Source organism: Papaver somniferum, chromosome 8 (genome assembly GCF_003573695.1).
Source record: "Papaver somniferum cultivar HN1 chromosome 8, ASM357369v1, whole genome shotgun sequence".
In the NCBI taxonomy this organism is placed as follows: domain Eukaryota; kingdom Viridiplantae; phylum Streptophyta; class Magnoliopsida; order Ranunculales; family Papaveraceae; genus Papaver; species Papaver somniferum.
This window is the reverse complement of record NC_039365.1, coordinates 95,077,925-95,103,811: the sequence shown is the minus strand read 5'-3', so window position 1 is coordinate 95,103,811 and position 25,887 is coordinate 95,077,925. Positions and strand designations below refer to the sequence as shown.

Below are 25,887 nucleotides of genomic sequence, written 5' to 3'. Positions count from 1 at the left end.
TTTGAAAATTTTCGAAAACCCACCGAAAAGACAGGTCCGTACGAGATCTAAAAAATGTAAATCCATGGATCTAAGCAATAAATCTTTTAACCAGTTTAAATTGCTTTGAATATAGTAAAGTTTAACAAAAGGTAAATACTGCTAGAGCTAATGAAGCAGAGCAATCATATGCTAGTTTAAGATGAAATCAAGGAAATATGGATATGGGTTTGGGCACTCGGTTAGATGATTCGATGTGTGTGGATCTTAACATTGGTCTTTCGATGCAATATGAAGGCACTTTTGATGGTGTTGTGGATACCCCACCGGAGTTATGAGGTTCAAATGTCAAAGAAGTTTTAGATGAAAATGCCAATCTGTGTTTGATATCCACTATAAAGGAAGCGTTGAACAAAAAAAGAAGAAAATACATATCTCAAATGACAACTCAAGGAAGCATTGAACAAAAAAATAAAGTTGATTGTGTTAGAAATTCAATAAAGGGTGTCTACCTTAGTTAATAAAATAGTGTTATGGATAACATGCAAACATTATAAAGGAAGAAGGAAACAAAGCGAAAAAAACTAGACGATACAAGGTTTGAAGAAAATAGTGACGCAATGTCCCCCACCACAAGTTACATTGACAAGATCCCACTTATATAAAAATGCCTATCTGTGTTTGATATTGACAAGATGTTTATGGATATTTTTGTATAAGTGAAATGTTGTCATACAACTTTTGGTGTGGGCATTGCATTACCATTTTCTTCAAATCATGCAGCGTCTAGTTTTTTCCGCTTTTTTTCCTTCTTCCTTTATAAAAGCGAGAATTGTTTCCTCGCTTTCCTCCTTTTTCCCGGCGAGAATTCATTCCTCGTCCATTTCTGAATCCCTCCCATGTTACCTACTTTCGAGAAGAGAGAACGGGGTTTTTTTTATTTGGTTTTAGAGCACAAGTTCTCCACTAGACTCAGCCTAAGAATGATTGAATCCTCATTTTGACAACAAACGTATCTGTAAAAACAAAAATTCTAAACGAACCGAGAAAACAGACCACAGTAAAACCGCTAGACACAACAAAACCTAAAAATGGGACCCCTTATCCTCTGCGGGACCCACCAGTACTACACCAAAAAATAATTGTGAGACGAAAAATGATATGTTGTTTTGACGTGGTCTGTTTTCTCGGTTTGTTTAGAATCACCCGTGTAAAAATAATTGAACTCCAATTACGACACACGAGGATAGTAAAGGTGAGAGAGACCCTAATCCTTGCGCATGATGAATCAAAACATTTGTCAGTTCCATGTCATTTTCCATCTTGTGGGGACGACCAGTAGCATACAGCTACGTAACAACAGTAGTAGCTGAGTTATATCTTATTAGTATTATTAAGAACCCAATTATGGAATACTTAGGACATGACTAGTTTGATTAACATAAAATATCTAAAGCAGGATTTATTTCTTCCATCAAAGTTTGAGTTTAATTAACATCAAGACAACATTACAAAGATTTTTAACGTTTCTTAAGTTGGTTCATACTTCATAGATGTCTGAGGAGAGTATTATACTAAAAATGTTGAATTGTAAAGCAAAGTCGCATCAAATCTTTAGCAAGCTACTTATAATCACGACGAGAAGTTAACAGATGATAAGATAAGAGAAGAGAAGAGACGAGCGGTTTTCATAAATACCATACTTGGAAGTAAAGAACAGTTCATTTGTTAGTTCAGACTTCACTAACCTTCATCTTCTGGTATAATTTGCGCTTCGGATTTGCATTCTTCCCCGCAATTTAACCCAAGAAACAAAAGAATCAAAAATGAATACATTTTTCTTGAGAATTCATGAAGTTGTAACTCCACTGTATGTATTTTCTTCAACTTGCAACAAAAAAATACTCCTGCTACAACAGATAAGGAGAATGCCTCATTTGTTAACAGGGACTTTTCTTTTTTCTTCCATATTTCTCACACGTCGGGGTAACAAATTAGGAATATTTCATTTTTGCAAGAAAAAGGTTTTCCAACAACCATTATGTACAAAGTTTCAAATGTACTCGATTAGAGTTGAAGTGCACCTCCACGTAGTGTGTTTGCAATAATCTTTAGTGCACTCTCTAATATCACTTTTTAGTTTTTAACACATGTACACTATATTAACCTTGCATTTGGTATCTGGTGTAAAAAAAGTTGGTTCATAAAAATTTCAGGTAAAGAAACAAAAAAAATCAAAAACTGGAATTTTTTTGCTCTGCATTTTTAGGTACGACCCAAAAGAATCAGTGGCGACATAAAAAGACAAAAAAGGTTACCCAAACCTAAAACAATGTCACCCCTTATCTTAAATTTTTCGAAATGGCAAATACACCCTCCATAATCGGTAGTTAAGTCTACAATCGAAAGAAATTTGTTATATAGAGGAGATTCCATTTCCACATGATTGAGAACAACCAGAATCGGTAATTTCATGATGTTTATTGCCTACCGATTGTTTCATGATGTTTATTGACTACCGATTATGGTAGTAGCCCCAAATTCGAAATTTTCAAAAACCAATAGGAATTTTAGATTTCTCTATTTTCACAATCGGTAGTTTCATGATGTTTATTACCTCCCGTTTATGGTAGTAGCCCCAAATTTGAAATTTTCAAAAACCAATAGGAATTTTAGATTTCTCTATTCTCACAATCGGTAGTTTCATGATGTTTATTGCCAACTGATTATACAATCGGTAGTTTCATGATGTTTATTGCCTCCCGATTATAGTAGTAGCCCTAAATTTAATTATTTCAAAACAAAGCTAGGAAGAGAAGAACATAATCACAATCGGCAAATAATTTTTTTTTTCTAAACTACTGATTATGAAGGGACATATAAGTATTTTCAACCTATTTTGTCATTTTGTGTCGTCATTAATTCTTTTGGGGTCGCCCCTAAAAATGACAGGATTTTTTTGTGTTTCGTATTTATAGAAGCTTATTATTGCGGCGTCACATTCCAACAGAGGGGCTTCACTCATGATTTTAGTGTCTATTTAGTTGGTTAGGGGGTGTCCTAAAGCCATTTAAAAGATTGCCCTTCCTTCTATTTAAACCTAATCAATAAAAAAACAAATCAGTTATTCTTTGACCTCTTCTCCTAATCAATAGCAGTGATGGTGATCGAGAACAACCGGTGCACAATTTCAAATTTCTCAACTGCACCCAATGGTTTTGTGATGTTTCGTCACAAACCCATCTATTTTTCCTTTGTTTAGTGTTTGAAATGGTTTAATTTATTGAAATTAAAAAAAAAAAAAAAAAGGTTTGTTGAACCTGTTACGCTCACATATGTTCAATTTGCTAACAATAATTTGTTCTCTGGAGCTGTTACGGTTAGAAAACTAATGACTCCTAACCCTAAAATAAAAAGTAAATTAATGCATGTATAGCTCGTAACCGTAAATATTTTTACGTTTGGTTTCGACTCTCAAAAATCTAACCGTAATTGCCCCTGAGTAAGAATATTTTCAAGTACTTAAAAATTAGTTACGGTTGATTTTGATTTAAGATAACTCAACCATAATTTTACGGTTGGATTTTGCAAGTCAAAGTCAATGAGTATTTACGTACGGTTGGGTTTTGATTAATATAGCTAAGTGTTTTAATGCTTATTAAAAACTACTTCCTCGGGCCAGTTTCTATAAATAAAAGTTTCAAAAAATATGCCAGTTTATTAATTGGGAAAGTCAAATATTACTTTAATTTTTTGGGACCACTCTTCTTTTAACTTCTTTTGATGACAAGTGTCATGTGGACCACTTCATTTTATTTCTTTTGCTAACAAGTGTCACGGACTATTTCACTTCACTTCTTTTATTGACAAGTGTCATGGGACCATTTCTAATGATTAGTTCTCTTAATTTCTTTAAATTTCGCTAAAAACAAAACTAGCCTATTAAAAAAGAACCGAACGAATAAATTGTTTTGAAGTTGGGTATATACATCCCGTTATCCCGTACTTGAGTTTTAAGATGATCGAAAGTTCGTACATATCTACCCATGTGGCAGGATATAATTCTGTTTACGAGATGCTATCCAAGCTTTTGAGCTATTGAGTTTTGACACTATACGCCTTTCATCTTTTGACCTATTCAGTCGGTGGGTCACCAAATCTTCACCGATACATGTTTACGTTATGCTTAAAGAAAAAAAAATGTTTACGTTCAGTCATGTTTACGTTATGCTTAAAAAAAAAAAAAAGCCAATGAACTAACAGTCTGCGTACAGCTGAAAGGAATAGCAACAATTTCGAATTACGGTCCGATATAAGAAGTCAAAATCTCCGCCATAATTTAGGATAAATTTATTAAATACCCTTAATTTTGACACCCAATAAATATATCTTTATGCAACAGTATAAATATCCCTATCATTTAAATATCTTATCCATTAAAAGATATATTATCTTAATACCCTCACTTATAATATTATTTTTCATTTAAAAATCTTATCCATTAAAAAATAGATTTTTCTCTTATTTTACATCCACCAGCAGCACCATTTCACCACCACCAACAGCACCACCGCCACCACCACTCCACTCCACCACCACCACCACTTACTAAATACAACCACCAATAATATTCCACCACCGTCACACACCACCACCATTGTTGTTGTTGCCGTCGCTACCGCCGCCATCAATATTAGGTGTCAACAACTGAAGTTGATCCAAAAAATCAAAAGTTCAAAAATATTTGTCAAATTTGGTTGTTGATTCCATTTTTCTATTGTTGATACACAAACATTGGTTGTTGGCTCCCTGAACTAAGGTCAATTTCTATTGTTGATAAACAAATATTTGTTGTTGACTCCTTACACTAAGATCAATGTCTATTGTTGATACACAAATATTGGTTGTTGACTACCATTTCTACCATTCTTTATCATTCGAGCCTCACCACCACCACAATCACCACCACAACTACTATAACAACTTCCACTACCACCAGTACAACACCAAATTAAGAGAAGTCTACTTCAGTCGGCACCACTGCCACCACCACAACCATCATCAACTAACATAACAGTAGATTATGAATCTAGTTAGAAAAATCATTTGGATAAATTTCCTAATTGAGATTTGATATCCTCCGGCACAACCAGTAAGAAGTATCACCACCACCACCATCTCTCAACAACCAAAATCATACCCATCTCTACCAAACTATCACCGCAACCACGATAATTATTAATGTAAGTTGAATTTGGATACGTAGAATACAATAACAAATTATACCTCCTCCACCACCGACAGCACCACCACCATCATCAACTTTAAAAATACCAGAAATCAAAACCTAGAACCTAAATATCATCCAATACTCTCGAGATCAATCAAATTGAGATAAAACACAGATTCAATCTAAATCAAATCATATACAAACACGAAATCAATTTTGAAAAATCTATGAAACCCAAAAACAAATGCCATACCTCCTCCACCACCGTCGGCGCTGCCAAAACCACCATCATCATAGTTACTTCTTTCCATTCAATAATCCGAAAAAGTTAACTACAATATTACCAGAAATGTAAACCTAAAATTGATCTCGATCTAGTTGAATCTGATTTAAAAAATTAATATTTAGACGAAGAAGAAGATGAAGAGGGGGTCTCACCGTTTGCTGATAATTGTGGATTAAATCCTGAATCAGTTGGCGGTGACAAATGTGGTGGTAGAAGATGAAGAAAAAGAAAACGAAGGATCAACTTCTGGTGATGATGCTAGAGTAGGGGTTGTGCAGAAAGCATGAAAATAAGATTGAAGCGAACGAGCTGGTGGTGGTGGCAGCGGCGGAGCTAGTGGTGGTGGTTGCAGTGGTGCTGTTGTTGGTTGAAAGAACATGAGAGAAAGAAGAAGTGAAAGAGAAAGTGAATCAACCGCAAGTTAAAAGAATAAGGGTAAATATGGAAAGAATAATAACGTTGATGGATCCTTGGTGGACTTATATAGAGGGAGGGGTATATTTGTTGTGTCATAAGGGTATTTATGAAGTCCATGAAAAGGAGGGGCAATTATATAATTACCACCATAATTTATGAACGGTTAACTTTTAAATACAAAAACCCAACCGTAACTGCTTTGTGATGAGTTTTATCATTACGGCTAGGAGTCTATCATTACCTAACCGTAAACCAGTCTTACTGTTGGCTACGATGGAAGAACCCTACCGTAAATCCAAAAAAATCCAATTTTTTTCACATACTTTCAAATTTTGAGTAATAAAAATGACATTAAAGTTAAATAAGAGGTATTCCTAGTTATTTACAGTCACTAATTTCTTCGTTTTGGTTGAACAGAAATCCAGGGTCCTCGAAAGAAATCCCTCCAAAAGAAAAATAAATAAAAACCCTCCACTTTTACTTCCCACCAAAACTAACACTTTTGATTTAGTTTTTCACCAAATATAAAAGAGATTCATTGTCTAATCACTGGCTAATTAAATTATTACCACTAATAATTAAATAGGGATAATTTGTCATTATAAAAATATTTTAGATAAGGTGTTTTTTAAATTACTAACGGATGACCTGTTTTTGTCTTATTAGCGAAGCTCCTCTATTGGGATGTGACGTCCCAATAATAAGCTTCTATTTATAAGGTGCATGAATTCGTTGAGGTGATATCTACGATCTAAAAATTGGATTTTTCTTGCCACCCTAATTTACAAATAAAAAATGAGTTTAAGTCAATATTAAATAAGATCAGGGAGAATTTAGCCACTTCAATGTCCTCTAGTTACATCTTCTTTTTTTGTACTGTAGTAAGTCGAAATTGTGGAATCAGCTTGCCATGGATCCTCCACTGTTGAATTAGTCATCTCCAATAGAGTACTACTCCCTTGCGAAGAGGTTGAGGTATGTATTTGGGTATCATACGAAATCCCTTCAGAGGCAGAGGCACTGGACATCGGGTCATCTGTCCTCGCACTAGATACCACATATGATTCTAGGACTGGCAGTCGACCTTTAAGCATGCCCACGACGGTAGACATCATTGGTCTAAGAGCAGGAGATCGGTTAGTGCATAATAGAGCTATGTTTAACATTCTCAGAACTTCTTTCTTTGAATAGTTTGACTTCAGAATGGGGTCAATAAGGTCAAGGAGGTTTCCTTTCTCGTTTAGTACATTTGCCTGCAGTTATAACCAAAAAAAAAGTTAGCTGTCATGGTCATTTTTTCCCCATATTATCAAATATCAAATACGTGTTCATCCTAAATGTGAATATATTCATGCTACAAAACTACTTAGGGAGATCGGTGTTTAAATGCATTGGCGAAACTTTGTATGCTCCAATGGTAATTAAGTGATACATTTCATTCTTTTGCATCTAGGGTGATATCTTCACCCAGGGACGCATGCAAGTCCTGAGTCCCTTGCATGCAGTGGGTGAAGGAGAGAACCAAGTTTCGTTACAGATGAACAACACCGAGTCCTAGCCACGACTTCTAAAACTTCTGTAGGAACCACAAACCAAATTGACTTTTAAAGCATAAGCAAACTGTTTCGAGTCGAAATTATGTTCTTTTGAAAGAGCAAAGATGTTACACAGATATCCGTGCGTCATAATATATTAAATTGTAAAATTAGTTGGTTACTTTACCCAGTCAAGAAGACAGAAGTACTCATCATCTGTCATATATTTTGTGTTGCTCTTTCCACTGACGATCTCCAATGCGACAATTCCGAAGCTGTAAACGTCTGCTTTGTAAGTCAAGCGACCACTTGATGCATATTCAGGAGCCATATAGCCTCTACAAGTAACACAACACAATATACGGTCAATAGCGTGGGAGAAAAGGGAAGTCCTACTCTATAATCTTTGTGAACATGTAAAAGCAGAAGTTTAGACTAGTTACTTAATCCATGTATTATCTATACACCATTTTAGATAACATATGGCTGATAAGTATTTACTGAATACTCATACCTGAATTTAGACATAGAAGGCAAAGAAATGATCACCTCCGAACAAAATTAAACATTTGTTAAATTATCATACAACATCCCAAAAAACACATACCTATGCCTTAAGTGACACTACGAGTAGTTAGTTGGAACGTATTATTTATGGCCTTTCGAAGAGAGTCATAACTAGTTTGTGTTGGTGAAGAAAGGAAGCGGGCTTGTCAAGAGTTTTGTTTGTTTTGAAATAAAATGTTGAAAAAAATATACAGTAGCTTGTTAGACTTTGTTATGGAACACGTTAATTTCCAAAAGAGTCAGAAGCAACTACTGCCCTTTGAAATAATAATAGAGAATTGAAAGTCAGATAAATAATGCATAACACCAGATCTATTTTTGCGTAATTTCACCTAAAATAATAATAATTTCACTAAAAATAATAATTATCCCTTTCTCCAGTTAGAACCATGTTAGCCGCGTCCATACTAACTAAAGTACATGCTGGCAAATGAATATGGGAAGAAATAAAGTTTACTCACAAAGTTCCCACAACACGTGTGCTGATGTGGGTTTTCTCCTCCTCGTCAAGTCTAGCCATACCAAAATCAGATATCCTCGCAGTGAAATCCTTATCCAAAAGAACATTAGTTGCCTTTATGTCTCTGTGCACAATTTTCAGCCTTGATTCTTCATGAAGATATACTAAACCTTTTGCAATGTCCATACATATCCTGAACCTTGTTGGCCAGTCCAAGTTCAGTCGTTGATCAGCACGACCTAAAACCATGACATTTCTGATTACTGAATAGACGGACATCAAAACTGATACTGCTGAATCATGGAATCTTGTAATGAGTAAAATTTTGAGGCAAGGTGATTACCATATAAAGCACGCGCAAGACTATTATTTTCCATGTATTCGTAAATTACCAAAAGCTGGTTTCCTTCAACACAACAGCCAAAAAGCTTCACGAGATTAGGGTGTTGTAAAGCAGAAATGATGCCAATCTCATTCACGAATTCACGGTTGCCTTGCTTTGACATGGCAGAGAGTTGCTTGACAGCAATAAATGAACCATCTGGGCGAAGTCCCTGACATAATCCAATAAAGATCATAGTCAAGAGTATATTGTAAAGAAAGTCAGACCGAATTGAAGTGGTTCGAGTTATCAAGTGATGCTTGGGCAACGACAAGAACGCGAAGTGCCAGAAAGCAACTCGGGATTACCTTATAAACCGGACCGAACCCGCCTTCACCAATTTTATTTGCACGATCAAAATTCTTGGTTGCTGCTTTAACTTCTCTTAGAGTAAAGTAACTCGTCCGCAATAGATCTCTGAGTTCTGCCAAAAAAGGAAAATGAGCAACAGATATTTGCAATGTAAAGCAATGAAAGCTAGACCTTGCCATGTGAAAATGTTAAATTCATAGTAAACCGATAAGGAGAGCTTTGGAAACAATTGAGCAACTCATTCCTAGGATTCATTCTAACATATTTTCTTACTGCTAGAAATACCAGGTCATTCCTGAAGTAAGACACTTATCCTTTAAGAACGAGAATACAAAAGTCCCATGGGTGTTACCATTTTTACCACACATGACTATTGCATATGAAACAAATTATTAAAAATATATCAAACTGCTCCAGCTTTGGATTAATGCAGAGCCCAAGCCAATATCAATGTGCCAGAGGTTTCTAAGCGAGTTTCATGGCAGAATCAGTGTGTTATCTTTCGAGCTTGATGTTTCCTTTTCTATTCGGTAGGGTCTCCTTGACCACCCACCGATGTTCAGAATGAAAGGAATTGGATATTTATTTCATTTTTCTAACCTTTGTCCTCAGGATCCTCTTTTCCAAGGTAACCTTTCTTCCAAAGAATAGACAGAATCAATATGATCAGAACAAATGAAGCAGCTACAATGCCGGCAATTACTCCAACAGATATGTGACCTGTGTCGGGAACAAAATCTGGACAACAGGATAGAAGAAAAATAACAATAAAAAAAAAAAAAAAAAAAAAAAAAAAAAAAAAAAAAAAAAAAAAAAAAAAAAAGAAAAAAAAAAGAAAAGAAAAAAAAGATATTAAGTGATATAATGAAGAAAAATAAACTGTACGGATCAACTCACTTGGTGTGACTGCAATAGCTGAAATAAGAGGTCCGTATGCAAAGTCAGATGGAATGAAAATAGTTCCTTTCCCAGCCCAGTATAAGTGAATCTCTAGAGTGCTACTAGTAACATCAACATCATACTCTTTAACAATGCTCTTCCCAACACCTTTTGCTTCTTCTTCGATATTAAAATCCTTCAAATATCTTTTACCCTGCCGGAATCATACATCGCAAAAAACTTCGTTTACAACAACCAGTAAAATGTCATTCAAAATCAAGAAGTAACCCAGATAAAAGTATATGATATTGTAGTCTGAGACTCTGAGTAATCACTAGCGATAACAACGGTCCAGTCACTCACTTGAATTGATACATCGAATATGCGTGTCCCTATGCCAGAAGCTATTTTGTCGATTGGGAACATTATTTCAGCAAAGTGAAGCTTCACTTTATAGTTTCCTGGGCGTAAACAGATGCCATGGTACTTGAGTGAGAGAGGTGATATACGAGCCGTCATGTATAAGTCTTTAACTGTTATGTTTGGGCTCGCTTGAGCAAGATAATTAGGTTTGCCTTTGAGTAAGGGTACGATAAAATCCCCCGTGGTACTGCAAGCCCATTTATCGTTGTAGGAGTAAAATGACGACGGGCCCATTGGTGAGACATCGGCGTCATACTTCTCATCTCCAATAGCCATCTCTGAGCCACCACAATTAATGAAAAAGGAAGAATCTGCAAATGTCATGGTCATCGAATCTCATACATGGTTACACAAAAAAAAATCGGTCGTTGTTGAACTGTCAGTATCTGAGTATAAAACACTATGATTCCCTTCAACAAAAAGTACAGGTAGTTACATTTGGATGTTGTGCTGCAGGGTAGGTCCTTCTTCAAGCACCAAGCGATTCTACAAAAGATTTTGTTTAGTTCATGTAAGTTAGATTATTATGTGCTGAAAGATGCAACCAAATTTTCAGGGAACTTACGACAGGTCCTCATCAGATGGATAACTCGAGATTTTATTCCTGTTTGGTAGCCAGACGAAGCGAGGTAAGAATAAGACCATCAAATAAACAATAAAGAAAAAACATGTTCTATAAATCTATAACTTACAAATTTGAATCCTGACAACCGGACTGAGATGGTCCAATAAAATTATTGTATGATAGGTCACTGCAACAGGATAACAACAGAGCCAGGTCAATGAAGTTAAGAAAAGCTAAGATTAACATTGGAAGAAAAATAAAAATATATACATAATTTAGTCGTACAAGTTCTGCTTAGCGTTTGTAATCCATAGCGGGATTTGTCCAGTCAGTTGGTTGTTGGTGAGATACCTATATCCAAACAATACTTCATATTAATCCTCTAAGTAATAGTAAGTGTGGAAACCGTAACAACATGAAAGCAAATCAACAAGAACTTTCAATGTACACACAATGATTCATGCACAAGTTCTTATGCTATACTGTTGAATTGCTGTTTTACTTACAGGTACTTCAGATTTGGAATTTCTTGTAGGTTATGAATGTCACCTGTAAGTCTATTGAAGCTCAGGTCTCTACAAGGAAAAGGTTAAGAGGGAAAAAAAACACTAGTTAGTTACACAGAAATGTTAAACTATAATATATGAAAATGTCTTATGAATACCAGTAATGGATGAGTAAAATATCAAACTTGTAAAATCAAATTCTTTTCAGCTGTCCAATTGATAGAAAAAAAATTAAAAACTAATTCAAATAATCTACACTCAAATGAAGTCTATCAAATCCTGGAGCAAACCTGAATCAACATAAAAATAAAAGAGACGGATTAGGCAATATAAGCAAACATACACTTGAAAACATGAGATAAAACCCCTGAGGAGTATGTAGGGTGCACACGGGCAGGGGAAAGAAACAGAGAGGGGTTTAGAGAATTTATCTAGCGCCAGGACAAGTGAGGATTGACCGGAATTAATTATCTTGGCTCTATGGACGACTATGAATCATATATATATGTGGACATCTGTGCAAATGAAACATCCATAAAGCACACATCTCTCTCTCTCTCTCTCTCTCTCTATTTTAATCCGTTAAGCTATAGGAAGCAAGCAAACCCATGTATGCGATTAAAAAGAGCAACCAAACCTAGAAAAGGTTTTTGATCACCAGTAATGCACAATCATTCATCAAAGAAACTTACAGTCTCACTAGTCGAGGCATCATCTCTCCAATGTTTGATGGGATTGACCCCTTAATCAGGCAATTTCTAAGTTCCCTGCAGTACATCGATGATGCATAATTTTCATTAGAGGAGTAAGATTGCAGGCATAAGTGTAGGAATACATAATACAGGGAGCCAGAACCATATGATTTTACTCACAGTTGGGACATCCTGTTCATATCCTGGAAATTTGGGAAGGGCATGTCTGGTCCCTTTAAGTCTGACACTCTCCTGAAACAAAATATCTAACACATGAAAGTTTGATACTAACTTGTTTGGGTTCGAAAGTTCTACTTCGTGTGATGCCTGATAAAATTGGAAAATTTATATCATAAGAATTGTGAAATAATCAGCAGGGAAGAGAGCAAAGTGGTCTAACAGTTTTGTTAAATTCGTCAAGTGGAATATGGTGGAAGGGATGGGCCCCTCCATTGATGTACCCCGTATATCCCTGCAAAGATATATAACTTTTAGATATCGTCACGAAGTGGAACTTATAAATATGTTTGATTGAATTCAGAATGAAGAAAAGGTAGAGGGAAGTTTTGAGTGCGATACTCACAGCTCATTGAGTTGCGTCCAATTCCCAAAGAAATCAGGTATATTCCCAGAGATACTAGTCCCAGCTATCCTACTGCAAATAGTAGCAAAACCAGAAATTTGTTATTTCAAATCACAGATATAGATGTCATTCCAAATCCATCTGCATAGATATAGTAATACATGTAAGGTGTTTGTTTGTCAAATAAGCATCACATACAAATCCACCATGTTCTTCAGATTAGCAAATGTTGCAGGTAAAGCTCCTGTGAAATTGTTCCCAGAAATAGCTCTGCATGAGTTACATAACAACTCAATGAATACCCTTCGAACAAAAACTTTGACAATATTAGCAATAATGAATTTGTATCGGTAATGACAATGTTATCCTAAAACTAGTTAAATTAGTGAAATTGTTTTGATATATTATGCTTCAATATAAACCTTCTCTTTATGAGAAACATCTCCTAAAACTACTATCCTAATCCTAACTGATGTCTCGAACATATTTTGCGTTCAAGTTGCTATATCAGCAAGGAAAGCATTTGCATCCTACTTGTGTATGCCTTAGCCGCCTAACATCACTCATACTGCTTACATCCTTGCTCAAGGACACGGATGAATTTACTTAGCTTAATAATTAATAAACTAAAATATTATGACGCATATAAATAGCTTTACAATGTTTTCAATTTTGTAAGCTTGCCAAGCTCTGGAGGAAGGGGTCCTTCAAGCTGATTATCTGTCAACACCCTGCAACAGACAATTGTACAAGTTAAAAAAAATAAAAGCATCAGAAAAGTTCCATTTCCAAATGAACAGAAAAAGAAATTTCCTCATCTTACACATATTCTAGAGTAACAATGTCAGCAATTTCCTTCGGAATTAATCCATTAACGTTGTTTGCCAAGAGAGACCTGCAATAAACAAGTAAACTGCATTACTTTTATCTGAAAAAAAATCCTTACAATGCTGTCCATTTAAATGAAGAATTACTTACAGATTTACCAGTGGGAGAACTTTCCAAGCCTTAGGAATAGACCCACTGAGATAGTTGACATTTAAATCTCTGTTTATAACCAAAAACAGTTAAATGAATAAATATGTGCTTAACGGTACTACTCAGTTGTGCATATTATCAAACAGGTGCAAGGGGTTACGTACAATTCTCGCAGAAAGGGCAAATTTGCAAAATCATCAGGTAATTCTCCAGTTAATTGGAGGCGTTTCAGCTGTCTGCAAAAACACCTTTTCCACAGTTAGTATCGGACCCTTTTGAATTTCTTTAAGATAACCCCTTGAGAAGGGGATCACCTCATTTCTTCTTTCAAAACAAGTAGGAGCTGATGAAACACTGAAGTCTTCCATTAAAGAGAGTGACATTTTGAAATTCCTCGGTTATAGATGATAGATTAGTTATTATATAACTGGATTTACTTCGTTTTTATAGATGAGTGTCTAGCAGTTTACTCTGCAAAAAAAAAAATTCATTCTGCATATTAATGTTAGCTTTAAACCCAGTCGTGTGCCTGTTAGGGCTGTAACAGCTTTTCTGGTTTTGGGCCTGAACCAATCCACTTTCATGTGGTTGTGTAACATATTTTTAATGTTTTTCCTGGCTCAACTCACTCATCTGGATGTAACTTCAATACATCTGAATCTAGTTCATTATGTCCGACTCAAAATTATTAATTAGCATAGCATAGTTATAGAAAACTTTGAAATCCATTCAGATGCCCAGCGAGTTAGGTATAAAATGATAGCTGACACAAATAACCTCGAGTTAGATGAATGAACAGAGTCAAATTTCGAGTTAAACATCAGGAAAACGAAAAAAGAAACTACCTAGTCAGACTTAGATCGAGTCAGACCCAAAGAAACGAGGTGTAAGTACCATTAATCATAGAAAACTCCCAAAAATATTAACCAACTCTAGACATCCAACTAGACAAGAATTCATAAGATGTGTATGCTAAGAAGTAAGGATGCATTGTTAAACGTGAACGAACAATCAATAAATTGCTTAAATATAAAAAACTAGAAAAGAAATGCATTACATATTCGTGATATGGCAGATGGTAGATGAGTTGTAAGAACAGTCGCACACAACTTTAATGTTTCCTTCATCGGAGCCAAATTTGTCTATATTTAAGTTCAGTTCTCCACTTCTGCAAGATTTTTGGTTGACATTCTTCCAGTGTACAACGTTTAACTTTATAGATATTTGCTTTAGCACTTGAACTGAATGGGACACAATAATCACCAAGATAATATATTAGTGTTTATAAATATGTACTTGAATACGCATCATGAAGAATAATGGCAATATAATTATAGGTGTCAATGACACTATTTTTTCTTTAACTTAGAATACATGAATCCACTTCAATGTAAAGATGTAGTGTCGCACCTAGTGCTTAGGCTATATAGGCAGCCGCATAGGGCCCCCTAATGACAGGGGCCCCCATTTTCATTTTTTTTTTATACCTATGTTAATCGCTGTGTATTTTGTCCGTCGGAGAAATAAAATGAAACCATTATCGTGTATAGTAATTTCCATAAAATCCTATAGTTGTTTAGCCAAAGTTTTAACTATTTTGGTCATTAAGTCTTTGTCCCCAATTAGTATCCAGCCTTCTATTATACAAAGATAAGAACCTACCTAACAGGCTAAAGAGGTTATGTAAATGTTCTCTTGATGATGGCATTTTAAAAGTTTCAAAATTATCTGAAACATGACAAGGTTCCGATATTGATGGGCGTGATTTGTATGCCGAAATGAAAGTTCTAAAAAATTATTTGTCAGAATAAACTGAAAGGGAAATTGAATTGTTGAATTTCTTGAAAGATATAGAAGATTATTACTACATGAATTGCATACATGATTCATTGACAGTTCTAGTTACAGTTGCCTTTGTAGAAACAAGTTTTTCAGAGTTGAAGCTGACTAAATCGTACTTTCATTCGACATTGTCACAAAAAAATTGAATAACCTAATATGTTACTTATCAAGGTCGATATGGTAAACAACATGGATTACCATGTAATAATCGATGAATTAGCATCGAAAAAGCCAGAAAGGCCAATTTTTAGTAGATTAACTATTTTTGTGTAGTCATTTCAATTTGCAAATTGTATTGTCTCATGTTATCTTTTTATTTTGAACAATCATGATTCTTTAGTAGAGCTTTCGTTTTCGTTTTTTTCCTAGGACCTCTAAAAAGTATGATACATTTTTTTAAAGATGTTCAGGTTAAGTGAAATTATTCAAAGTTAAAATGGCCGCGAACTCATTCAATTTGAGTTGAACATGTTAGTTAAGTCCTCAAATGATATTATTACAAAGCAAGAGACCAATGACAATGAGTAAACATCTTAAGGTTCAAGAAAAAAAATATAACTAATATCTTTTAATGGAACCTTGATCAAATACCAAATATCCTAAAACATATCGAAATGCTTAAGATACTGACGGAAAATCCTGACGATTATCCTGCAAGACAGAAAGACTGCGGGATCCATTTTAACCTTTTATAACCCAGATGCTAGAACCGCTACTCAACTACCACGCAATCCCCTATCAGGATATTTCGTGACTTTCGGCGGGACGTTTTATGGGTGAGTGTAGTATCCCTCTAAAATATACTACCTCATACGGTACACAACAGGGAAAATGTGGGACCCACTGCCAGTTTATATGAATGTTGCATGCCATAAAACAAAAATACAGCGATTTTATGAGAGAACACGCCATATGAACGGAATCCAAAATGCTAATTAAAACTTGGAAGCCCGTCCTGGTGACGTCCATTTTGGAAAATATGAAAGAACAGCGAAAATTACGATTAATTCATTATTCAAGTTGCCACTTACTAATTTTGTATTATAAATCAAAAGAAGATAGGAAACCAACTACCGAAGACCCCCTGCAAGTGGTATTAAAGTGGATTATACTACTAATTAATTTCGTTGCGTAAACAAAAAATTCCGCTAATCGCATATGTTTTTATTCATTTTAAACAAGTCAAACGGAATGATCTGTGTGTAAACAAGGCGAACACGAGAATTATTGGAGTGGCCCATGACCCATGAGAATTCGTCTTCTACTTCAAGAGGTTGTTTGGAGGATGCTTTTAGATTCTAGTAGTAATCAGCATCCTTCACACCAGCCTAGACTTGTTACTCACTAAAGTTTTCTCCAAAGTCTACACATGTTCTTTTGTCATTGGTGCACTAGTTTTACCATCTAACTCCAGCCGATACAACATCACTGAAGACGAAAAGCTGATGTCATATCGGAAATATCAATGTGGTTGACGGAGCAAAAAAAATACATACATATGAATGTTGATATTGAGCTCAAGATTTTTTTCTCAAGTTGAAAACGATAGAATTCAACATATTAAGATATGAGTATTTGAAGTAAACGATAAAGGGCATTTGATAGGATTTAACTGACCTTCATCTTCTGGTATCATTTGGGCTATGGAGCTGAATCTTTCCAAGCAATTCATTGCGATGAACGACACAAGAATTAGAAAAGAGAAATGTCTGCTTGAGATGACATGAGATGGAAGCCTCCTATCCATGTTTCCACTTTCCAATAACTAACTATCCCAAAGCAAAGGCTTTGAATGAAATGGAGTGATGTTTGGTACGGAAAGGAGATAGGACTCTATTCCGAGGAAGAGGTGTTTTTATGTGGGAAACTACTGGAAGACATTGACTTTTAGATGGCCATTGCCCCAAGCCCCCAACTATTTGACAAAACCCAAATCAACCCCTTTATAAAACAACCTGGATTCATAAGATTACACCAAATACTAGTAGAGACGAGAGAGAGTATATATAACATGCAAGGGTGAGGTTGAAATTTAACTTTTAAATAGGTGAGCTTGAATTGTCATAATTCGCAAGTGTCACTGGGTTCTACTTATTGAGCACTTAAATATTCAATTTTGCAATTATTCACAGAATTTTCAGGAATAGAAAACAAAATAAAAAAAAAATCAGGAATATTTAGGAAGAAAATAAAATTTTCAGGAATATTTAGAAAACAGAATAAATTTTTTGCAATTATTCACAATACGATCAGGGAGAATTTAGCCACTTCACTTCAGTGTCCTCTAGTTTCTTCTTCTTTTTCATACTGTAGTAAGTCGAAATTGTGGAATCAGCTTGCCATGGATCCTCCGATGATGAATTAGTCATCTCTAGTAGAGTACCCCCTTGCGAAGAGGTTGAGACATGTATTTGGCTATCATACGAGATTCCTTCAGAGGAGGCACTGGACCTCGAGTCATCTGTCCTTGGACTACATACCGCGAGTGATTCTTGGACTGGCAAACGACCTTTAAGCATGCCCAGGACGGTAGACATCATTGGTCTAAGAGTAGGAGATCGGTTGGTGCATAAGAGAGCTATGTTTAACATTCTCAGAACTTCTTTCTTTGAATAGTTTGGCTTCAGAATGGGGTCAATAAGGTCAAGGAGATTCCCTTGCTCTTTTAGTACATTCGCTTGCAGTTGTAACAAAAAGAAAGTTAGCTCTCATTGTCGTTTGTTTGCCATACTACCAGTACCAAATACGTGTGCGTCACAAAAAAAAGTGATACAATTCATTCTTTTGCATTTGGAAATACACACAAGTCCTGAATCTCTCACATGCAGTGCATTAAGGAAAGTACTAAATTTCCTTACAGATGGACAACAAGGGTCCTAGCCATGACTTTTTAAACTTCTTTGGGAACTTCTAGCCAAATTGACATTTAGAGCAAAACCGAACTGTTTCGACCCGAATTTATGTTCTTTTGAAGAGCAAAGGTGTTGGATAGATATCCACGCATTAAACAGTAAAAATGTTTGGTTACTTTACCCAGTCAAGAAGACAGAAGCACTCATCATTTGTCATATAGCTTGTGTTGCTCTTTCCACTGACGATCTCCAGCGCAACAATACCAAAGCTGTAAATGTCTGCTTTGTAAGTCAAGCGACCGCTCGATGCATACTCAGGAGCCATATAGCCTCTACAAGTAATACACAACAAAATATAAGGTGGATAGCGTGGCCAAAGACGACAGTCCTGCTCTATAATCTTTGTGGACATGTCAAAGCAGAATTTTATACTTCAATCTCAATAATGTCAAAACACCAGATCTTTTAACCAACCAAAAAACTACCCTTTTCTCCAGTTAGTACCATGTTAGGCGCGTCTATGCTTACGGAAATACATGCTGGAAAATGAATACGGGAAGAAATGAAGTTTACTCACAAAGTTCCTACAATACGTGTGCTGATGTGGGTGTTCTCCTCCTCGTCAAGTTTAGCCATACCAAAATCAGATATCTTCGCAGTTAAATCCTTATCCAGAAGAACATTAGTTGTCTTTATGTCTCTGTGCACAATTTTCAGCCTTGATTCCTCATGAAGAAATGCTAAACCTTTGGCAATGTCCATACAAATCCTAAACCTGGTTGGCCAGTCCAAGTTAAGTCGTTGATCTGCACGACCTAAAACCATGACATCTCCGATTACTGAATAAACAGATATCAAAACTGATTCATGGAATCTAGTAATGAGTAAAACTTTGAGGCTAGGTGATTACCATATAAAGCACGGGCAAGACTATTATTTTCCATGTATTCATAAATTACCAGAAGCTGGTTTCCTTCAACACAACAGCCAAAAAGCTTCACGAGATTAGGGTGTTGTAAACCAGAAATGATGCCAATCTCATTCACGAATTCGCGGTTGCCTTGCTTTGACATGGAAGACAGTTGCTTGACAGCAATCAATGAACCATCTGGGCGTAGGCCCTGACATAATCCAATAGAGACCGAGGTTAAACGTATATAGTATAGAAATTTGCACCTAATCGAAGTGGTTGGAGTTATCAAGTGATGCTTGGGAAATGACTAAAAACAAAATGCCAGCAAGCAACTCGAAATTACCTTATAAACCGGACCAAACCCGCCTTCACCTATTTTATTTGCACGATCAAAATTCCTGGTTGCTGCTTTAACTTCTCTTAGAGTGAAGTAACTCGTCTGCAATAGCTCTCCAAGTTCTGCTAAAACAAAAAAGGAAAATCAGCAACAAACATTTGCACCTGTAAAGCTAGACCTTGCCATGTGAAGATGTTAAATTTATAGTGAACATGTAAAGAGAGCTTTGGAAACAACTGAGCAACTCTTTTCCAGGATTCACTCAGACAAATTTTCTTACAGCTAGAAATACCAGGTTATTCCTGTCCTAAGACGCTTATCCTTAAAAGAGCGAGAATACAAATGTCCCATGGGCAATACCATTACCATTTTATTATAAATACTTCTGTACTAAGTTGACTTTGGTTTCGGCAAAATATATCAAATTTCTCCAGCTTTGGATTAATGCAGAGGCCGAGTCAATCTGCCAGAGGTTTTTAAGAGAGTTCATGGCAGAGCCAGTGTATTATCTTTCGAGCTCGATGGTTACTTTTATATTCGGTAGGGTCTCCTTGACCAACCACCGATGTTCAAGAGTGAAAGGGATACATTATTTATTTCATTTTTCTAACCTTTGTCCTCAAGATCCTTTTTTCCAAGGTAACCTTTCTTCCAAAGAATGGCCAGAACCAATACAATTAGAACAAACGAAGCAGCTACAATGCCGGCAATTACTCCAACAGAGACGTGACTCGTGTCAGGACCAAAATCTGGACAACAAGATAGAAAAATAATATCAATAAGAAGATATTAAGTGATATAATGAAGAAAAGTTAACTGTACGGATCAACTCACTTGGTGTGACTGCAATGGCTGAAATAAGAGGTCCATATGCAAAGTCAGACGGAATGAAAATAGTTCCTTTCCCTGCCCAGTATAAGTGAATCTCTAGAGTGCTACTAGTAACATCAACATCATATTCTTTAGTGATGCTCCTTCCAACACCTTTTGCTTCTTCTTCGATATTAAAAGCCTTCAAATATCTTTTACCCTGCAAGTACATCGCAAAAACTTCGTTAACAACAACCAGTAAAATGTCATTCAAAATCAAGAAGTAGTCGAGATAAAAAGGGATATGATACTGTAGTTTTAGCAATCAGTAACGATAGTAACTTTCCAATCACTCACTTGAATTGACACATCGAATTTGCGTGTCCCAATGCCGGCAGCTGTTTTGTCAGTTGGGAACATTATTTCAGCAAAGTGAAGCTTCACTTTATAATTTCCTGGACGTAAACAGATGCCATAGTACTTCAGTGAGAGAGGTGAAATACGAGCCGTCTTGTATAATTCTGCAACTGTCATGTTTGGGCTCGCTTGAGTAAGATAGTTAGCTTTGCCTTCGGGTAGGGGTACGATAAAATCCCCCGTAGTACTGCAAGCCCATTTATCATTATAGGAGTGAAATGACGATGGGCCCATTGGTGATACATCGGCGTCATACTTCTCGTCTCCAATAGCCACCTCTGAGCCACCACTATTAATGAAAAAGGAATAATCTGCAAATGTCATGGTCATCAATCTCATACATGGTTATACTCAAAGATCGGTCATTGTTGAACTGTTAGTAACCGAATATAAAACACTATGATTCCCTTCAACGAGAAGTTCAGATAGTTACATTTGGATTTTGTGCCGCAGGGTAGGTCCTTCTTCAAGCACCAAGCAATTCTACACAAGATATTGGTTTAGTTCATATATTGTCAAATTATTATGTGCTGAAATATGCAACCAAATTTTCAGGGAACTTACTACCGGTCCTCATCAGATGGATAACTCGACATTTTGTTCCTGTTTGGTAGTCAAAAACAGTAAGGTGAGTATAAGGTCATCAAATAAACAACAAAGAGAAAACATATTCAAAAAATCTACAGCTTACAAATGTGATTCCTGACAACTGGATAGAGATGGTCCGGTAAAATTGTTGTATGATAGGTCACTGCAAGACAGGATAACAACAGATCCAGGTCAATGAATTTAAGAAAAGCTAAGATTAACATTGGAAAATAAAAAAATAAAAAAATATATATATACATAATTAAGTCGTACAAGTTCTGCTTAGTGTTTGTTATCCATAGCGGGACTTGTCCAGTCAGTTGGTTGTTGGTGAGATACCTATATCCAAACAATACTTCATATTAATCCTCTGAGTAATAATAAGTGTGGAAGCCGTAATAACATGAAAACAAACCAACAAGAACTTTCAATGTTAACAGAATGATTCATTCACAAATTTTGATGGAATAATTGTTAAATTGCTGTTTTACTTACAGGTATTTTAGATGTGGAATTTCTTGTAGGCTATGAATGTCACCTGTAAGTCTATTGAAACTCAGGTCCCTACAAGGAAAAGGTTAAGAGGATAAAAACACTAGATAATTACATAGAAATGTTGTTACTGTAATATGAAATTGTCTTATGAATACTGATAATGGAAGAACAAAAATATCAAACTTGTAAAACCAAATTCTGTTTCAGTTGTCCAATTACACAAATACCAACCAACTCAAATAGTCTACTTAAGGGCAACGAACTCTAAGAAATCCTGGAGCAAAACTAAATCAACATAAAAATAGAAGAGACAGGTTAGGCCATACAAGCAAACATACACTTGAGAAACACGAGATAACTCCCCTGAGGAGTATGTAGGGCGCACATGAGGAGAGGAGAGAAACAGAGAGTTTTAGAGAATTTTTCTAGCAGCAGGACAAGTGAGGATTGAGTGGAACTAGCATGGCCCTATGGACGATTAGATATTCTCTATGAATCATATATATGTGGACATCTGTGCAAATGAAACATCCATAAAGTACACATATTTCATGCATCCAGTATATCACTTTCAAGCTAAAGCCTAATAACCCATCAAGGATCCACTCCACAAAAGCTGTCCATCATCTCATGGCATATTTGGGCTCTCCGATCCGGACACCATAAGAAATTTCAGACAATAAATTAGTGCATATGAAATACACTGACACAAGACAACAACAAACAACAGACAGAAAAAAAATAGCACTGAAAGTTTTGGCAGTAAGTAGTGTTGCTTTAAAATGGTTTTGTAATATATTATACTCATGTTAATTTTGTCAGTTCATATACTCTCTCTTTCAGGTTTTAATCACTTGAGCTAAAGGAAATAAGCAAAAACCATGGATGTGATTAACAAAGAGCAACCAAATCTGGAAAACGTTTGCTGATCGACACTAGTGCACAGTCATTCATCAAAAGAAACTTACAGTCTTATCAGTCTAGGTATCATTTCTCCAATGTTTGATGGGATTGAACCTCTAATCAGGCAATTTCTTAGTTCCCTGTAGTACATCAATGATGCTAAGTTTTCATTAAAGAGTAAAAAACAGACATAAACGTAGGATTACACAATACAGGGAACCATAGCCATGTGACTAAACTCACAGTTGGGACATCACGCTCACATCCTGGAAATCTGGGAAGGGCGTTTCTGGTCCCCTTAAGTCCGACACTCTCCTGAAACAAGATATTTAACACATATGGAAGTGTGATACTAACTTGTTTGGGTTCAAAGGTTTTATTTCATCTGATGCCTGATAAATTTGGGGAATTTGTATCATAAGCAATTGTGAAGTAATCAGTAGAGAAGAGAGCAAAGTGGACTTAACAGTTTTGTTAAATTCTTCAGGTGGAATATGGTGGAAGGGATGGGCCCCTCCATTGATGTACCCCGTATATCCCTGCAAAGATAAATAACTTTTAAATATCGTCATGAAGTACTGAAGTGGAATTTATAAAATTATGTTCTACTGAATTAGTAATGAAGAAACGTTAGAGGGAAGTTCTGAGTGCGATAATCACAGCTCAATCAGTTGTGTCCAATCCCCAATGAAATCAGGTATTTTCCCAGAGATACTAGTCCCGGCTATCCTGCTGCAAATAGTAGCAAACCCAAAAATTGATTATTGCACATGCTCAATCTGTACAGATATGGAATCATTATTAAGGTTTTTTTTTTTTTTTTAAAAGTATCACATACAAATCTGCCATGTTCTTCAGATTAGCAAATGTTGCAGGTAAAACTCCAGTGAAATTGTTCCCAGAAAGAGCTCTGCATGGGTATCAAAACAACATAATGATCAGCCTTTAAAAAAAAAAAAAAAAAAAAACTTTGACAATGAGCCTCTATTGGTAATGATAATGCAAAAATGGTGTTGACAATTTATTGGTTTCACATAATATGTTCTATTATCTAGGCCTTGTAACATCAGCTCCTACAATAACTACTTGCGTAAGTCTTCACTATCAGTTGTCACTGAGAAAATTCTAGACGGTACAAATCCCGGACTCAAGATTGTTAGAATTTGTATCGAGTAGAGAGTAGAAAGGAAGAACACAAATATTGGTTAAGCTTTTGCATATATTTCATTTCAGAAACGGATTCCTGTGACCGCGTAATATAACTGACTCCTAGATGATACACCAACTCCTAACTGATAGAGTTACAAATATAACAAAATTTTCAACAAAGATGTTATCTTAACTGAAAGTGCAGAACATTTAACACTATGTCTCAAACATACTGTTTTCTCCACTTATGCATGCCCTAGCATAATGCATGCATACTGCTAACATCCTTGCTCAAGAACACTCATTTATTTGAGATGGCTTATTTGGTTATATAAGCTTAACATATTGGACGATTTTAAATAATCTTACAATTGCGTCAAACTGGTGAGCTTGCCAAGCTCTGGAGGAAGGGGTCCTTCAAGCTGATTATCGGTCAACACCCTGCAACAGACAATTGTACAAGTAAAAACTTAAATCATCACAAACAATTCCGTTTTTATATGAACCAAAAAGAAGAATCCACCGCATCTTACAAATGTTGTAAAGTAACAATTTCAGCAATTTCCTTTGGAATTGACCCCCCAATGGTGTTGGCCAGCATAGCTCTGCAAATAACAAGTAATGCATTACTTTTAATTTGACGCAAACATTTAAAATTGTGGAAGCAACAAATAGAATGAAGAATTACTTACAGATTCACGAGTGGGAGAGTTTTCCAAGCCTTAGGAACAGACCCGCTGAGATAGTTGTGATTTAAATCTCTGTTTTAACCAAAAATAATGAACTGGATAAATATTCGTGTTTAGCAGTACTACTCAGTTGGGCATATTATCAAACAGATGAGTGAGGGAGAGAGGTTACGTACATTTCTTGTAGATAAGGAAAATCTGCAAATTCATCAGGTAATTCTCCAATTAAGTTGAGGCGTCTCAGCTGTCTGCATATCCATAGGAAACACTTTTTCAACAACTTTTTGAATTTCTGTAAGATAACCCCGCGAGAGGGGGATAACCTCATTTCCAAAACAAGGAGAAGTTGCTGGAACACTGAAGTCTTCCATTAAAGAGAGGGACATTTTGAGAATCCACGGTAATAGATGATAGATTAGAATTATATGACTAGTTTTACTTCGTGTTTACATGAGTGTAGCAGATCACTCTACGATACCGTTTAGTCGGGCAGACGTATTCTGCAAACATATTCATCTCCTTTATTTTATTTTGTTTTATTTTGAACTGGCAATTGGGGATATTTTTATTAATTAGGGGATATAGGAAAAAGATAAAAATGGGATTTAAATAGTAAATCAAGGTCATTTATATAATTTCTTATTAGGTCTTACTAATCATGTTTAGTGTTTAAATATAATTAGTTTGATAATCATTAGAATAAATCATTATCATTGAATTTGTTGATGCAACAACATCAAATTAAGATATTTATGATCATGAAGGTTTAGGTGAAGAACCAACCCAGGAAAGTAAACAAGCTGGACATATAAGTGCTCCAATTACTCATATATAGGTATTGATGTATTGAAATTTGATTATTTTCTCATTGAATTCGCTATTGTTGCGCCTGAAAAACTCAGTGTCGGCATGGTAAAAGTATGAATACCGGGATGGTAATCATACTTTTACCATGTCGGCAGTGACCAAATCGGCATGGTATTCATACTTTCACCATGTCGATACACAATATCCCCCAATTTTGAAATTGTAAGTACACTGCCTGCACAGAAAGTTCATTATCGAGCATGCCGGTAGAAGTGCCAACATGGTCGATTC

The 25,887-nt window shown here is 35.8% G+C and overlaps 2 protein-coding genes across 5 annotated transcripts; both read right to left on the bottom strand.

Annotated features, from left to right (window-relative positions):
* Positions 1-6,729: 6,729 nt before the first annotated feature.
* Positions 6,730-17,600, bottom strand: LOC113302128 (probable LRR receptor-like serine/threonine-protein kinase At1g53440). Of its 4 annotated transcripts, XM_026550971.1 has the most exons (24): positions 17,254-17,600; positions 14,852-15,035; positions 13,959-14,030; positions 13,795-13,863; positions 13,640-13,711; positions 13,476-13,547; positions 13,015-13,086; positions 12,817-12,888; positions 12,634-12,705; positions 12,414-12,485; positions 12,234-12,308; positions 11,542-11,610; positions 11,321-11,386; positions 11,163-11,222; positions 11,036-11,074; positions 10,907-10,956; positions 10,411-10,781; positions 10,066-10,261; positions 9,769-9,906; positions 9,165-9,280; positions 8,818-9,028; positions 8,476-8,713; positions 7,635-7,785; positions 6,730-7,165 (listed from the first exon to the last, which is right to left on the bottom strand). In XM_026550971.1, the coding sequence occupies exons 1-24, from the start codon at positions 17,381-17,383 to the stop codon at positions 6,755-6,757; spliced, it is 3,078 nt and encodes a 1,025-aa protein (XP_026406756.1). In that variant the 5' UTR covers positions 17,384-17,600; the 3' UTR covers positions 6,730-6,754. The 4 variants fall into 4 exon arrangements, with proteins under 4 accessions (XP_026406756.1, XP_026406758.1, XP_026406757.1 ...); XM_026550973.1 differs by lacking the exon at positions 17,254-17,600 and having other exon boundaries at positions 13,803-13,863; positions 14,852-14,921; XM_026550972.1 differs by lacking the exons at positions 14,852-15,035; positions 17,254-17,600 and adding an exon at positions 14,109-14,238.
* Positions 17,601-17,767: 167 nt separating this feature from the next.
* LOC113302131 (probable LRR receptor-like serine/threonine-protein kinase At1g53440) lies at positions 17,768-25,297 on the bottom strand. The gene is made up of 22 exons (XM_026550977.1): positions 24,966-25,297; positions 24,793-24,861; positions 24,634-24,705; positions 24,470-24,541; positions 23,790-23,861; positions 23,612-23,683; positions 23,419-23,490; positions 23,195-23,266; positions 23,017-23,091; positions 22,049-22,117; positions 21,827-21,892; positions 21,657-21,716; positions 21,533-21,568; positions 21,399-21,448; positions 20,906-21,276; positions 20,573-20,768; positions 20,350-20,487; positions 19,745-19,860; positions 19,399-19,609; positions 19,066-19,303; positions 18,670-18,820; positions 17,768-18,314 (listed from the first exon to the last, which is right to left on the bottom strand). The coding sequence occupies exons 1-22, from the start codon at positions 25,115-25,117 to the stop codon at positions 17,886-17,888; spliced, it is 2,859 nt and encodes a 952-aa protein (XP_026406762.1). The 5' UTR covers positions 25,118-25,297; the 3' UTR covers positions 17,768-17,885.
* Positions 25,298-25,887: the final 590 nt, after the last annotated feature.

Coding starts and splice junctions, on each gene's coding strand:
- LOC113302128 (XM_026550971.1), bottom strand. CDS start 17,383: ATGGATAGGAGGCTTCCATCTCATGTCATCTCAAGCAGACATTTCTCT. Junction 13,087..13,475: donor CTTACAAAATTGAAAACATT/GTAAAGCTATTT, acceptor TAACTCATGCAG/AGCTATTTCTGGGAACAATT. Junction 11,611..12,233: donor ATGCCTCGACTAGTGAGACT/GTAAGTTTCTTT, acceptor TTTTCCTTGTAG/AGACCTGAGCTTCAATAGAC.
- LOC113302131 (XM_026550977.1), bottom strand. CDS start 25,117: ATGAGGTTATCCCCCTCTCGCGGGGTTATCTTACAGAAATTCAAAAAG. Junction 24,862..24,965: donor TTTCCTTATCTACAAGAAAT/GTACGTAACCTC, acceptor TGGTTAAAACAG/AGATTTAAATCACAACTATC. Junction 24,706..24,792: donor ACTCTCCCACTCGTGAATCT/GTAAGTAATTCT, acceptor TGTTATTTGCAG/AGCTATGCTGGCCAACACCA.